The 16,316-nt window shown below is 45.6% G+C and overlaps 1 protein-coding gene across 1 annotated transcript in view; it reads left to right on the forward strand.

Annotated features, from left to right (window-relative positions):
* thada (THADA armadillo repeat containing) overlaps nucleotides 1–16,316 on the forward strand; it is a 129,689-nt gene that overhangs the window by 57,602 nt on the left and 55,771 nt on the right. The window contains exons 25-26 of the mRNA XM_079511946.1: nucleotides 3,098–3,201; nucleotides 7,460–7,542. Coding sequence (XP_079368072.1) covers nucleotides 3,098–3,201; nucleotides 7,460–7,542 — 187 coding nt within the window. The remainder of the gene's footprint in view (nucleotides 1–3,097; nucleotides 3,202–7,459; nucleotides 7,543–16,316) is intronic.

A 16,316-nucleotide genomic window follows, 5' to 3' on the forward strand; every position in this document is an offset into this window, starting at 1 on the left:
ATAACAAACAATTCCTTATAGGGTGCAGTTCAGTTTAACTGTTTTTTATGAAAAATTACAAATACGGCAAAATGTCTTTCATGCCAGTGGGAATGGCTTCTGACAGACTCCATCTGTCTAGAGTGAGAGCGTATCTGTGTGTTTAGTGTCGCGCTGCTGTTTTAATGGGTATTCCTTTTAGCCCAAGGCGACTACACTTCCGCAGTTAGACTCTCTGGTTATGTGTGAATACCAAATTATGTGTTTTCCGGAGTGAGATTTTGTTTTATTGACCCGTTTTATTTTTGCGCACTTCTTACAGTATACGTACGCTTAGTACTTTGTACTTCTATGGTCTGCTTGTGTCATGTGCACGGCACGCACACATACACGTCTACACTATGTCTACATTTGCGCTTTGCTTCATGTGTGTTGCGGCACGCTTGCACTTTACACGGATGTGTATACGTGCACAAGCGTGTACTGTACGTGTGTGTGTGTGTGTGTGTGCGTGCGTGCTGCAACGTGTGGTCAGTGTGTGGTTGCGGCAGTGGGGAGGAACGGCAGGGCAGCCTGATAACAGAGTCTGCAGAGTCCCTCATATCCACCACCACTATTTTTACCAGGCCCCAAAAAGGGAGCGACACTCGTTACGGCGCGCACACAACACAGGCAGTTAAACGCCTCAGCGGACGACGAGACGTACAAATAGCTTTTGATTTGTTTTGTATTTAGCACTGCCTCGCCGAGCGCGTTTTCCCCCCACAGAGCTGATGGCCAGTCGCCTTCGACGCTGTTGCCCCGTGTTAGTTATAGTCGAAGTGCTGGACGGTTTAAGTAGAACGTTATGGAATAGGCTCAGTGGAAAGCTCGCACAAGTATTATTTATTTGCACGGATGATAAAACTCAAATTTATAGGGCTGTAAATTTCATGCTGAAGAAGGGTTTTGACCTCAAATGGCCACCATGCGGCAATACATGAGGCAGACCTTTCTTTGTTGATCCTGCAGGTGAGCTTAATATCCAACTCATGGCTACTCAGAAGGTCATCGTCGGGGGCGATTTGGAGAGGGGTCTGTTAGGGCATAAGTGCCTTGCTCAGGGACACACGGGTGAACCAGCGACCTTCAAATTCCTGCAGCGGCCTATCTCTACCCACTCGGCCCCAAAGAAATACTGTATACCCGTGTGCTTTTCTTTAATTCTCTGAATTATAAATTGTCAGAATGCTCTGAATTGGAAATGTTCTGAAAGTATTTAAAAATTTCCCTCATAATGTGTATCTTACTTTTTGTTATATATTTTTTGTTAAGTTTCTTTTTTCCTCCAGGATCTGCTTTTTGAGGCCCCTCCCAACGCATGGCTTTCTGGCAGCCAAGTCTATGGACTTTCAATGTTTGTTTAGAGGCTAATTATAAATCCCCTGTCGCCAGCAAAGTCTATGGACTTTAATGTTTGTTTAGAGGCTAATTGTAAATTCCCTGTCGCCAGCAAAGTCTATGGACTTTAATGTTTGTTTAGAGGCTAATTGTAAATTCCCTGTCGCCAGCAAAGTCTATGGACTTTAATGTTTGTTTAGGGTGAATTATGATGTAACTTTTGCCAGCAAAGTCTATGGACTTTAATGTTTGTTTAGGGTAGTAAATGACATCCTAAGTCATCATCGGGGTGATATAAATGCTGCCCTCGCTGCGCCCGCAGGTGTTGTGCAGCCTGCACCGCTCGGTTCACACAGGTGTGATTTTTGTATTCTTTTTTTTCAAACCAATGAGTTGCTTGCCAATGCATGGCTGCATTTACCTGATTACCAGTAAAGGAAGAATAATCACACAACATCCATAGCCACAGCTGTCCAGATTAATCCAGGTTAACACAAGGCAGATTCAAATCATGGAGAAATGTGACCGGGCTGGTTAGGGATACGGTCATGGAAACGACTGAATCTCATGGCACGGTCATGGAAAAGTCATAAAGTGCGATTGGTGAAAATGCATAGTTGGAGGAGCCCCATGTCTCCCCGTGCTGGGGATCTCATCTTCTCCTCATTCATTTGAGTGCAAGTCCCATCCTGGCCCGTCTCCTCCCACATGGGGTGTAGCTCCGTTTACTCTCTCTGTCTTTGGAAGTAGGAGGAACAGGGAGGCAGCAGCTTTTCTATAAATATTCTGGTCCCTCTCCCTTGCCGGACTGGATCGAGCCGGCTGAGCCTGCCTGCCCAGGCGGCTGGGACTTCCCAGCCCCGGCACTGCAAGGGAGATGGGGAGGAGGAGGAGGTGGTGGGGGGGTGGGGGTAGGGATGGAGAGAGAGAGAGAGAGAAGGGAAGCAGCGAGCGAGAAAGCGGGACACAGGGGTGTGGATGCTGTTTGTGTGAGCCTAGTCTAGTGGGTGTTGCCTGGGCGTGGAGGCTGCAGGAGAGAGAGAGAGAGAAGGGGGTAGGCCAGGACTCGGTGGCCAGGGTTGGTGCTACGTGGTCGGGCTGGTTTTTCCCCACGTTGCCTTCCCTGTACGGTGTAATGAATGGCTTCCTCCTGGCCTGTGGCCGTGGTCCCGGCTTAAAGAGTATACTTACCCAGGGCCCAGAATATACACACCCCAGCCAGCCAGCCAGTGTCCTGGCCCTCTCAACACTCTCAGTCCACCTGCTACAGAGCAGGCTCAGTAACATTTTGTCCCCAGTGATGCGTCTAGCCCCAAAACAGTATGTTTTCTTGGAACTTCAGGTCATTTTGTATATGTGACTGCGTCACTTGATGTGTGTTTGTTTACACACAGTGCATGCGGGGCACATTTCCGCAGAAGCATCACAGAGCAGGGGGGGGGGGGGGGATGCAGCTAAAGTCTTGCATCTTACTCGGTGAAACTATAACCAAATAAAACCAAAGGAAAAACAATGACATTCTTTGAATCATGTTATCCAAAATAAAATGTGAATTTTGATAATATTCTAACTGTGTGTGTGTGTGTGTGTGTGTGTGTGTGTGTGTGTGTGTGTGTGTGTGTGTGTGTGTGTGTGTGTGTGTGTGTGTGTGTGTGTGTGTGTGTGTGTGTGTGTGTGTGTGTGTGTGTGTGTGTGTGTGTGTGTGTGTGTGTGTGTGTGTGTGTGTGTGTACACACAGGTGTTGTTCCTGCTGCGTTCCTACCAGACAGACTCTCACAGACCCCTGCCAGCAGGAAGTGGCATCAGCGAGGCCCTCCGCCAGCGCATGTGGCTTGCCTCTAAGTAATCCTAGACACACATACACACACACACATACTGTACACACACGCGCGCACACACACTCTAAGACACTGACCTTGCACAGAAACAGAGATAAGCATCCCTCCTTCTCTTCCAACTCGCGCTATAAGCATCCCTCCTTCTCTTCCAACTCGCGCTCACCAGAAGAATAGCCCCTTGTCCTCTCCGTCTGTCCCCTCCCTGTCCACGTCCGCTCTGCGGCCCCCGTACAGGCTTCCATTTCAAAGAGACCGCCCGCTGTTACACCCCCGGACCCCCCACCCACCCACCCACCATCACCGCCCGCCGCCCCCCACCTCCTGCCCCCCCCATGCTCCAAGGCCCCAAGATGAGGCAGAGATTACTCCAATGGCCCCCTCCCCGCTGGGCGGAGGTCAGCCGCGGGTTCCGCGCTTCCCTTGTCCAAGGCACACGGAAGATAACACACGGGGGCTGTGGAGGGTTTGCACGCCACCCCAGGGCCCCCCACCTCCCCTCCCACTCCCCGTCCAGCTAGCTCCGCTTGGCTACACCGATGAGTCGTTATTAAAATGACGGGGTGAATTCTTGCTCACTGGAGCGGAGCACGGCGTCTGTCCGTTTGATCCCGGCCGTGCCGCTCAGCCCTGTCGCACAGATCCGAGGACACAGCGCAGGTCAGGGGGGGGGGATCTTTGTCCGAGGGGAGGGGGGGGGGGGGGGGGGGAGAACACTTCTCTCCAAAGAAACACCAGTAATTTGGATGCGGCCGCTTTCCAAAAAAAAAAAAAAACCCCAGATGGAATGCATTGTTCGTTCTGCTGTGACTCAGTCAGAGAGGGTTTTGTCATTGTGGACTTTTCCCCCGGCTCTGGGAGTGAGTCAGCGCGTTAAGTAAAGATGGCGGCCTACCTACGCTCACATAGCTGACTGTGAGTTGACTTTGGCCCGCGGCGGTATGCGGGGCCTATACCAACCCAGCAGAACCCCTCTCCACTGTGATGTTTGGACGGGGATCTGATGACTTAAACTTCTCGGGGCCTCGTTTTATAGCGTTTTATGGTGTTGCCTCACATGTGCACGCTCGACGTGCACATAAACACTAGTGAGCCAGGGTCGAGAGGACGTACTCATCCCTGAGCAAATCTGTTCTCACTTAAACTGCACGCTCTCTCTCCCTAAGGCCTCTTCCCATGCTTCATCAGCGCGCGTGTGAGAACGTGTGTAAATGCATGTGTGCATTTGTGTGTGTGTGTGTGTGTGCATGCAAATGTGTCTGATTATGGGACTGTGTGTTATTAATATCTGAGTGATGAAAATGTGACGTCAACCTCACACACTACCTCTCTTGTTCTCTCAACACACACGCTTCTGGCATTTTTGTAGCGACGCAGTGACACGCTTGTGTGAACATACACATATACATACGTGCAGCTACCCGTGCCCACACAGGTCGCCTGTCTAACGGCGCAGACGTAAAGGCGGGCGTGCACACACGACGGCGTGTATGCATGTTTACACACACAGTCACACACACGAACATAACGATGTCACACGGTCGTGTCACCGTGCGCACACAAACACAGAGATGTGATGTTGCTAAAAGAAAAGTTCAATATTTGTTTCTATAGAAAGATAGACTGTTGCTGTTTTTCTGATCTTTTTGTGCGTTCCTGTCCAGAATTCATGCTTTCAATTGGATGCAGAAAGTCTTCGTCGGTGTTGAAGGCGATTCGTTACATTTGCAAAAGTGTGTTGAGTTGCATGAGTCGCCCCGATAGCAACGTTGTTCACTCAGTTTTCCTACAACACATGTATTCTTATACTGTGTATAACACAGAACCATCATCTTCGACCAGTGCCGGATTTACAGCAGTAGGGCCTCCTGGGCTAGAGTTCAGGGCCTCCCTCGGCTGTGGGGCCATAAGAATTGGTATTTTGGTGTAATTTTGGGGTACCCAGTCCTCCAAAAGAGAGAGGCATGTAGACAGACAGACAGACAGACAGACAGACAGACAGACAATGTTTTAACCATAATACAACTAAATATACAATAACAAAACACAAATCTCACTTGAATTTACTTGCAATATTTTACAATTTCATCATGACCTTAGGATGTGTACACACACGTCCTTTCTAATCCAACCGTAGGTCCCCTTGGACGTGTACACACTTCTTTTGGTGTTAGCATTATGTTATGCTTTAGCTATTGAAAAATAGCAGATCTACAAGCTCACCGAGTGGCGCGCTACGAGCTTGTAGGTCTGCTATTTTTGAAAAATCGAAGAATCACTGACATAGAAACATAGCTTTTTCAGAAAACTGTCAGAATGTAGAAGACATTTTTAGAATCTGATCTCAGGTCAAAATGGGTTAACTCTTTATGTCTCCTCCCGATTGATGCTGGGTGAAACAGAACCGCCATCGACGGAGACCTCAGTATGTCTTCAGAACCTTTAGGAAGTGGAATGAAGAAAATGTTCCAAATCTTCCAACAGATCAATATAGTTATGATTTAGTCACAAGCTTAATATTAATTAAGCTTAATAGTTAATTAAGTTAATATTTGTTAATTAAACCTGTTGCATTGTGAGCTTGTAGATCGGCTATTTTTGCTACTTTTTTTGTGTGACACTAGAACAAGGGTGCCCACACTTTTTTGACTTGCGCTACTTTCGAAATGACCAGCTCAACAAGATCTACCCGCCGAAAACAACTATTATACCTTTGAATGACGAAGTAGGGCATTCATTTCCCTAGAATATCAAATATACATAAACAGTAGCAGAGTAGCTACATTTACTACATTTAGATAATGAAGGCATTCCACTTCAGTGTTGTCGTGCGAAGCACTTAACCATTTTGACCTGAGATCAGATTCTAAAAATGTCTTCTACATCCTGACAGTTTTCTGAAAAAGCTATGTTGCTTTTTTTTGTCGTTCTTCGATTTTTTCAAAAATAGCAGACCTACAAGCTCGTAGCGCGCCACTCGGTGGCGCGCTATGAGCTTGTAGATCTGCTATTTTTCAATAGCTAAAGCATAACATAATGCTAACACCAATAGGGGTTCCCGCCCAAGATGGGTTAAGCATCGATGTCTGCTCTCACCAGTTTAGAAAAGTCACAAACCAATCGGCGAACCATCACCGGTTTATCGCATTGCATGACAACCCTAACCAGCGTGTGTTTGGAATGACGTCAATCTGAGCGACCACAGAAATAATGCACCTAATCCAATGAGCCCTAACAACCAAAGGAACCATTGTAGAAGGAAATATGTAATGACCTACTATACTTCATTGGATTGAGGTGTGAGACATAAACCTTTGCCTCTGAGGGAAATCTTATCTCTGTCTGTGACCTTGTTGTCCAAGGCTGGAATCAAACCGGTGACTGCAGTGGGAACCAGTTCTGGCAGGAATGTTATCAATTCAACCTATCATGTGGTTTAGCTCCTGTTAAATTATTATGTAGGGGGAGATGGTCCATATGACGGAGTCCGGCGGCCGGGCAGAAGCCTTGTATCTCCATTTCAACTTTCAAACTTTTGATATTTAACCCATTTAGGCCTGACCTCAACATTTAAAAAAAATCTTCTAAATCCTCCAGTTTTCTGAAATAAATATTGTCACGATTTTTCAAAAATAGCAGACCTACAAGCTCGTAGCGCGCCACTCGGTGGCGCGCTATCAGCTTGTAGATCTGCTATTTTTCAATAGCTAAATTATAACAATGTTGAAAACACCAAAAGGGGTTCCCGCCCCAAAATGGGTTAAACCAATAAAAACTACTAGAGCGTGTGACTGAATAATACCAGGTTATTTTTTATATTTTCTGAAAAGTGACTAACTAACTCAGGGGTTCTCAACGTTTTTGGTCGGGGACCCCCGGAAAAGCTTTGGCAATGTCTCGGGGACCCCCGCCCCGCCCCCTCCCGACCCCCAATATAAATTGACTGCAACAATAACCTTAATAATGGAGACAATCTAATACACCATAAATAAATACTGAAACCAGATATAAGGGAAGGTGTATGCATGTACTATGTGTACTATATGTAAACTCTTCATTTTTTTTTTTTTGGGGTGACCCCCCAAAATAATTTGGCGACCCCCCCCCCCCCCCCCCCCGCACCCCGAGGGGTCACGACCCACGGGTTGAGAACCCCTGCACTAACTAACGAATTGAAGAGATGGTTACAAAAATAAAAAGTGATACGTTATTAATTTCCTGCCCCTTTTCCCCCCTATATATATTCCATTTTTCCTGCCTTCCAGACAGAACAGCTGTGTGGTGACGAGAGGAGCCTATCTGGATGTCCTCGTCTGTCTGTGTGGATCCCTGACTGCTCTTCTCAATGGTGGGTAGTACAGCTGGAGAAAATAGACTCATATAATACACTAAACTATTTATGTAACATAGGACTTTAACCCATTTAGGCCTGACGTCGAAATTTAAAAAATGTGTTTTTAAAATGTATTTTTTTCTGAAAAACCATGTTTCTATATCAGTGGTTCTCAATATTTCAAAATATGTTGTTCCAGGGACACCCCAGCAAAGATTTGAGTTAAAAACTGAAACTCTGAAAGAATGTATATTCAAAGATTTCAGGCACATTTTCACGATTTTTCAAAAATAGCAGACCTACAAGCTCATAGCGCGCCACTCATTAGCTTGTAGATCTGCTATTTTTCAATAGCTAAAGTATAACATAATGCTTAGTTAAAACACCAAAAGGGGTTCCCGCCCAGAATGGGTTAAAACAAAACGACCACATGGAAGTGCGTGCAAAGTTTTGACTAGATTATTTGGAATTAATTCATGGCAACGCGCATATTGACTCTTCAAAATCTCTTCAAAGCGCAGTAGGAACCCATGGTTATTTATCAAAAGTCTTAGCGGTTTTGGATATGAATCAACATTTTTACTGTCAGTGGGAAACGGTTTGCTGTCATCAGCAAACGTCGAGGAGTCTCGGTATACTGTTCTCTGGGGGAAAGGCCAAAGTCAGTCGACTCGCTGACTACAGTCATTCGCCCGGCGAGTTTTCCCTCCTTTGCCATCCACAAACCGCTGCTCCTACCAACTGCCATGGAGAACTCCCCCCCCCCCCCCCCCCCCCCCCTCCCTTTGAATCGTAGCATAGGTCTGAGCAAACCACACCAGCGTTTGTTGGAGAGGCTGTCTCCCTCTGCTCTCCATTGCTGACTGATTGTTGACAGAAGTTGGCTACATGTCTGTGGGCAGTTCAGAGAAGCCCCCCACTGTGTGCGTGTGTGTGCGTGCACGTGCGTGCGTGCGTGCGTGCGCTCTGTACGGTGCACATGTGCTTGGACTGGTGGGGGGGGGGGGGGTCTCTGCACACAGTGGAAGAATGTGAAACCCTAGGCGAGCTCGCTCCCTGACAGATGGTGTGATTGTGTGCCTATGACCCACTTTGAGGAGGAGAGGACGTATATAGAGAGACAGAGAGAGAGAGCGAGGGAAGGAAGGAAGGAGCAAAAAGAAAGAAAGAGAAACAAGAGGGAAGAGAGAGAAAGAAAGACAAGGGAAAACAGAAGGAGGGGGGGGAGGAAGAGGGAGCGGAGGGGGGGGGGGGGGGGTTGTTAGTGTTTGGTTGACCATGTGCTGAGCACATGCTCTGGGTTTGACAGTGGAAACGGTTGGGGTTCCTCCTCGAAACAAGCCTGTAACGCTATGCAAATCTTCGGTCTTAGTTTAAGGTCTATTTGGTTACATGTTTACCCATTCAGGCCTGACGTCGAAATTTAAAAAAAAAAAGTGTTCTAAATCATGACAATTTTCTGAAAGATTTGAGGCACATTTTAACGATTTTTCAAAAATAGCAGACCTACAAGAAAAATAGCAGATCTACAAGCTCATAGCGCGCCACCGAGTGGCGCGCTATGAGCTTGTAGATCTGCTATTTTTCAATAGCTAAATTATAACAATGTATGTAACCACCAAAAGGGGTTCCCGCTCAAAATGGGTTAACACAAGTTTACACTCAAGCGCTGCACTCTTGAGTTAGGGCTGGGCGATATATCGATATCATGAATGTTTCAAACGTTTGCCTCGATTACGATGGATGAATGTCGATGATTCAAAGAAAGTGGGAAAAAAGAATTGTGAGCTTGTATAGATCGGCTATTTTCACAGTTTCGCACGCCACCATTGCATAACAAAGTATAATGCACAGCTTACGTGGTTTAAGCAGACTAATCAGTTTAGTCGATCGTACAAAAAACTTTTTCATGTCAATTCGTCGATAATATAAAACACAGATTCTCAATTTTTCAATTAACCGACATGGATATAAGGTTTAAGTCTGTTTATTGGTTTCTAAATGTCAGTTTTGATATGTTTTTGGTTTGGTCAACCACTTAAAACCCCAGCGTCCGTATTCTGGGGAAAAGCCTTCACAGAATATCGCCGATCTATAAACTGTGGATTAAACGGTTCGCCAAACTTGTGGATCAGCTATTTTTAACGAATATATTGAATGTAGAGCGAAAACAGAAAAGATCCTAGTATAGAGCCCTGCGGGACTCCGCTCAACAACATACAGCTCCACTCTTAACGCTCCAGTTAACGCATTTTGGGGCGGGAACCCCCTTTTGGTGTTTTAAACATTGTTATAATTTAGCTATTGAAAAATAGCAGATCTACAAGCTCATAGCGCGCCACCGAGTGGCACGCTACGAACTTGTAGGTCTGCTATTTTTGAAAAATCGTAAAAAAAATGTGGCGCAAATCTTTGAATATATATATATTCTTTCAAAGTGAATGTTTTTAACTCGGGTCTAAATCAACAAACCCTGATGATTTGTGACCACACGCGATATAGAGCCTGCCATCGCGGGGGTGGCAATTGTTGAGGACAGCTGAAAGACTATTTTCTTTGTCCTTTTTTATTTTTCTGTCTAAAATAATCTGAAGCTATATTATTATTCATGTCATGTTAGAGCAGGTCTGTAATAAATGTCAGAGCTGATATCGACATATAAATATGAAATAAATGCTTAAACATGTCACTATGTCTAATGTTATAACCATTGGGTTAACCAATGCTAACTAGACATACGGCTTCCCTGCTATAGTATGCAAATTCCGCTAAAATCCGCCTTTTTGTACACAATCGTTTTGGAAGATAATACTAGTCTTTTACTAACTGGCTAACAGAAATAGCACAGAAATAAGTATTAACAACGATATTTTGTAAAAAGTGTGTTTATTTTGGTCCGCCTAAAGCTAATTCATGCTAATGTTCCAGCTGGGGGCACTGTTGACCACAACAATGGAAAATGCGGAAATGGCTTCCTATTTCCAATAGCAGAAGAAGAAGACTCGAATGAATGTATTGTAAACATTGTAACATTATGTCACCATAACGTGGTTATTATTAGTTGCTTTGGAATGTACCTGCCATGAAAATTAAGGTCATAATAACGCAGATCGCATCGATATGTAATATAGCGCGATAATGTACTTGTTTTAGCTTACAGGATTGATATCAATATATTAGCTAAATGTAGCTAACGGCTATCATTGTGGGGTTGCCAGTTTCTGCGAGAGAAATAAGCAACCCGGTATATGAAAACAAGCCCAAAATAAGCGAAAATAGCGGATCTACATGCATACAAACAACACAAATCTTGTGTCTGGCATAAATTATTTTCAGATGGGGGTCTGCAGACAAATAATAATAATAACAGGCTAATGAAACAGAGGAATTAAGAGAAGAGCCAAGAGGGCACAATTTGTGCTGGGAGGGTTTGAGAGCAAACTGTCCTGTTGTCTGTTGGTTACTGTTTTTTTATTTTTGTATTTATTGCATTCATATAGCTCTTTTATTTGTACTCATCTGGAACATTTACATAGGCCTAATTTATCTGCCACTGTTATTTTCCCTTTTTCATACTACAAAAGGCCAAATAAATACAGTAGCCTATTTTAAAAAGGAGAGATAACAGGCAAACGATCAAGATAACAACATTCTCTAATTGTGTAGACTAATAAGGGTCCACTTGGTTACCAACTCTCCATAATCAACTACACTTTAAAAACAAGCCCAAATAATCAACTACACTTTATTTTTGTCAAATACATTTTTATTAACAGGTTATAAATTATTATAAAATTGGTACAGTAGGCCTATGCATTATTTTTCTTTAGAAACAAGGCCAACTAATTATAATAAGCAGACATGGCAACACTGCTGGTTGACTAATGGAGAAATGAAGGGAAAACAGCGCCCCCTAAAGTCACAGATCACTGAACTAAAGCTTAGAAGTCCATTTTCTCTGCTTGGTCTTTTTTCCACTACTCCTGCAAGACATTTTTCTATAAGCCATATCTCCAAACCTGGTGGGTCAAACTGAACAACCAATATGTCAATTTGAAGCTATGATTCCCTGCTTTCACATGACATGAAAAAACGGAAATTCAAAAAAATCCAATGGCAGCCCCTCGGTCAAATCTGGTCACATTTGACTGTGAAGATTCAGGACCTGGCTCTGTTTGGCCTGGTCTGCCCAGCCCAGCCCAGCGCCTTACATAACCAACACTCAGTGGCGTGCACAGATAGACACTAGGAGGTGCTAGAGCACCCCCTGCCCTTTTGGCAATGTGCCCTTTAAAAAAAAAAAAAAAAAAAAACCCTTTTTTTTTTCTTTTTCTTTTTTTGATTTTCAAAAATAGCAGACCTACAAGCTCGTAGCGCGCCACTCGTGGCGCGCTATGAGCTTGTAGATCTGCTATTTTTCAATAGCTAAAGCATAACATAATGCTAACACCAAAAGGGTTAAGGCAACCCGGCGGTTCCACGCGCTGCACAAGGTGCCCTTTTTTAACTTGAGCACCTGCCCCTCTAAATGTCTGTGCACGCCACTGCCCACCTCCCGTCTATTATATAGTGCAGTAGTGTACATCTCTCTCCATCACTCCGTTAATCCCCTATTCCCCATGTGGTGTTTGTGTCATCTGTTGCGCTGCTGCTGTCTGTTCCTCTCCTTCTCCCCTTTTCTCTCCTTCCCTCCCTCCCTCATCCGTTTTCTGCAGACTAAGCTTCCCCTCTCAGACAAACCAAAACTTGACTTGGGAAAAAACAAAAAAAGAGACATAAGAAAGCTACAGGGTATAAAGAGTGTCAGGCATTTGGGGGACGAGGAGGTGAATCATTCCTCTTTCTCTCTCTTTTTTTTCTTTTTTTCTTTTCTTGTTCCATTTAATTTCTTTTTTCTCATTTTAACTGGCATCATGCATTAAATGAGAGCTTTTGGATTTATTAGCCAGTTCCTCTAGAGATTCCCAAATCAGAGTGTGTGTGTGTGTGTGTGTGTGTGTGTGTGTGTGTGTGTGTGTGTGTGTGTGTGTGTGTGTGTGTGTGTGTGTGTGTGTGTGTGTGTGTGTGTGTGTGTGTGTGTGTGTGTGTGGTGTGTGTGTGTGTGTGTGTGTGTGTGTGTGTGTGTGTGTGTGTGTGTGTGTGTGTTTCTCTGAGGCGGTCTGTTTGATCCATCTGGCCTCATAAACCCCCCCCCCCCTCCATGGCTTCCTTCAACGTTCCCCTCTGTGCACCAGCCATGCCAGTTAAAGCAGCAACGTTTACATTTAACTGTCAGAGAGAGAGAGAGAGAGAATAGTTTGGACTGGAGCGGGTTATGGTTCTCAACCTGTGGGCCCGGGGCCCCACTGGTGGGGCGGGGCAGTGTGGGCCCGGGGCCCCACTGGTGGGGCGGGGCAGTGTGGGCCCCCAAATAATTGGCAAAACACTTAAAGATTTGAATGATAATATAACATCTATACGTATCTACTGTATGAATGCACCAAGTCTCTGTATGTATATGTACGTATATACGTACGTACGTACGTGTTTAACCCACGTAACTCCAAAACCGTTCGCCCCACTGACTTCCTATAGTATTATACCCAGTCCTGATGGTGGCGGTAACTTCACCATTATGCCGATTTTGACCAATAGCACTTCCGGTTTAAGGAACAATAACATCCGCTAATTTATTTGCACTGTGCGACACAGTCAGATGTCCGGGATGCTAAGCTAACATTGTATATTTTTATATCTAAGTCAAATAAAACTCTAATCAAATATCGCATTTTACGCAGCGATGCACATAAAGACTGCGCGAGTGCGTGATCGACCGTGCACGCGAAGATTTCGGCCGGTTTTAGGTAGATTACATCGGCAGCCAAACTAGCCAAAAGTTGCTACATTATGCCACATTAAACCCCCGATTATAGGGAATAAAACAAACCCGTCAACGGAAGGTTTGGATTTATTGATTCAATCCGTCAATTCCGTCAATTGTCGTTCAAGGGTTAATAGGGAAAATAGTAGATCTACAAGCTCGGCTATCTTCACTATATTTGAAATAGGGCTTTAAGTGGTCATTTTGTTTTTACCAAATCAGTGGCCTTGTGGTTAGAGTGTCCGCCCTGAGACTGGGGCGTTCGGGGGTTTGACCCCTGGCCGGGTCATATACCAAAGACCCCAGTGCCTCCCTGCTTGGCACTCAGCAGCAAGGGTTGGATTGGGGGTAAGTCCCTGTGACATACAGTACTAGCATGAGTCCATGGGGTGTACTTGTACATCATGTACAAGAAACACAGGGCAACGAGTGCTGCTAATATTTTGAGTTGTCATATCGACTGACTCACTCACCACCAGTGGACACACTCACGTACTGTAGTGAGTCATTGTTGTCTGTATCTCCTCCACTTTGTGTAATCTGTAGCAGACACTTAAACCCAGGTAAACCAGCTATGGTCTGGACTCGGTGGTGCTTTCCCCTTTCCCAGTTCTAAAAACGTATGTATGGACGGCCGATATACTAGTAAGAGTGGCTTGTGTTATTTTGGTATCTGCCAGCCACCATGGCCCTGTGGACAGAGTTCATTTCCTATCCTGCTGTTATTTATATCGCTGGGGGACTGTAAGCACACACACACACACACACACACACACACACACAAGCACGCAAGTGCACAGATCGCCTTTAAGCTAATTAGAGGGAGGGACCCCAGCAAATTGTGAAGCTCTGTCAGCATGGGAAAGAGGTCGACTTAAGCTCACATCTGCAACACACACGCGCGCACGTGTCGTGTCCACGTCGTCCACACACGTGTGCATTAACGCGCGCTCATGTGCGCGCGCACACACACACACACACACACACACACACACGTAGTGTCTGGGGTTTGTTTTTCACAGTTTGGGTAATGACGGTGCAGCTTGATGTAAAGTCCAGCTGTGGGCCCTGCATACGTCTCTCTCGCCTGACAAGGCAAAGCATGCTTTTACTGGCAGACGTTAGTGAGCTGGGTTACAACCCAGAGGCTTTACTAGAGGCTCGCCTGGTTACAACCCAGAGGCTTTACTAGAGGCTCGCCTGAGCTGGGTTACAACCCAGAGGCTTTACTAGAGGCTCGCCTGCCTTTAGTGAGCTGGGTTACAACCCAGAGGCTTTACTAGAGGCTCTGGGTTACAACCCAGAGGCTTTACTAGAGGCTCTGGGTTACAACCCAGAGGCTTTACTAGAGGCTCTGGGTTACAACCCAGAGCCTCTAGTAAAGCCTCTGGGTTACAACCCAGAGGCTTTACTAGAGGCTCTGGGTTACAACCCAGAGGCTTTACTAGAGGCTCTGGGTTACAACCCAGAGGCTTTACTAGAGGCTCAACCCAGAGGCTTTACTAGAGGCTCAACCCAGAGGCTTTACTAGAGGCTCAACCCAGAGGCTTTACTAGAGGCTCAACCCAGAGGCTTTACTAGAGGCTCTGGGTTACAACCCAGAGGCTTCACTAGAGGCTCTACAACCCAGAGGCTTTACTAGAGGCTCGCCTGCCGACCATGCCAGTGGTGAATGAGAGCGCTAACTCGCTCACACAGACGCACGCGCACACGCACACGCACGCACGTAAACAGAGCGCCTTTAAGCTAATTAGCCAACAAGCTAACACACACACACACACACACACACACACACACATTTTATGTGATGTTGCAAGCTGCTGGGTAACAGGTAGCAGACTACACAACAGTGTGCTTATAACTGTGCCCCTAATGGCAACAGCACACGTGTGCGCGCTCACACACACACACACACACACACACACACACACACAGAGCGTTATTCGTTAACACAGAAATGTCTCTGGGTGTCTCTTTTTCTTGGACTCCCTTCTCTCTCTCTCTCTCTCTCTCTCTCTCTCTCTCTCTCTCTCTCTCTCTCTCTCTCTCTGTCCTCTCGCCCTATGTTTCTCTCTACTCTCCCCATCTCTCCTATCTCTTTCTGTACAATACACCCCCCCCCCCCCCTCTCTCAGACAGTCTTGAAGACCACAGGAAGGAAATGGTGGCACGGTAGGGCTGGCCTTGGGTCATATTTGTCTGCTGTCAGTCCGGTTGTTTACCATCCATCCAAATACAACAGGCCCAACACACGCACGCACGCACACACGCACATGCACACTCGCACACATACATTCAATGCACACCTTTTCCTCAAGCAGCCAGTCATAAGCATTTTGGTTTATTTAAACTAAACCAAATGTTGTGGTTTCATTTTGTTTAAATATTTAGCCCGTGTTTCAAATAAGGCCCTCAAACATACAGTGCTCACCTCTCACTCACTCTCTCACACACACACACACACACACACACACACACACACACACACACACACGCAAGCGCGCTCGCACGCATGCACACACACACACACACACACACACACACACACACACACACACACACACACACACACACACACACACGCATGCATGCACACATACCGTAACTCCCCCACACGGCCACATGTTTTAACACGGAATAAATAGGCCTCAGGTTGAGGTTAGTCGTGGTTGATGTCGGACAGAAACCTTGTACGTATGTCTGTCCAAAACCGTTAACTTTTCAGTACATGGAAAAAACAAAACGTGTGTTCCTGTTTTTCCGGTGAATTGAATATGAAGGACCCCAATGGAAACAAGCCATAGTCTTTCGTGGGTTTTAAATCCTGCGTACCTCGTATTGAACTGTACTTTCCTGTGCTTTTAACTGTTAAAACCCATTTCGGGGCGAGAACCCCTTTTTGGTGTTAGCATTATGCTATAGCTATTGA

This window comes from Electrona antarctica, assembly GCF_951216825.1.
Source record: "Electrona antarctica genome assembly, chromosome: 10".
Classification (NCBI taxonomy): domain Eukaryota; kingdom Metazoa; phylum Chordata; class Actinopteri; order Myctophiformes; family Myctophidae; genus Electrona; species Electrona antarctica.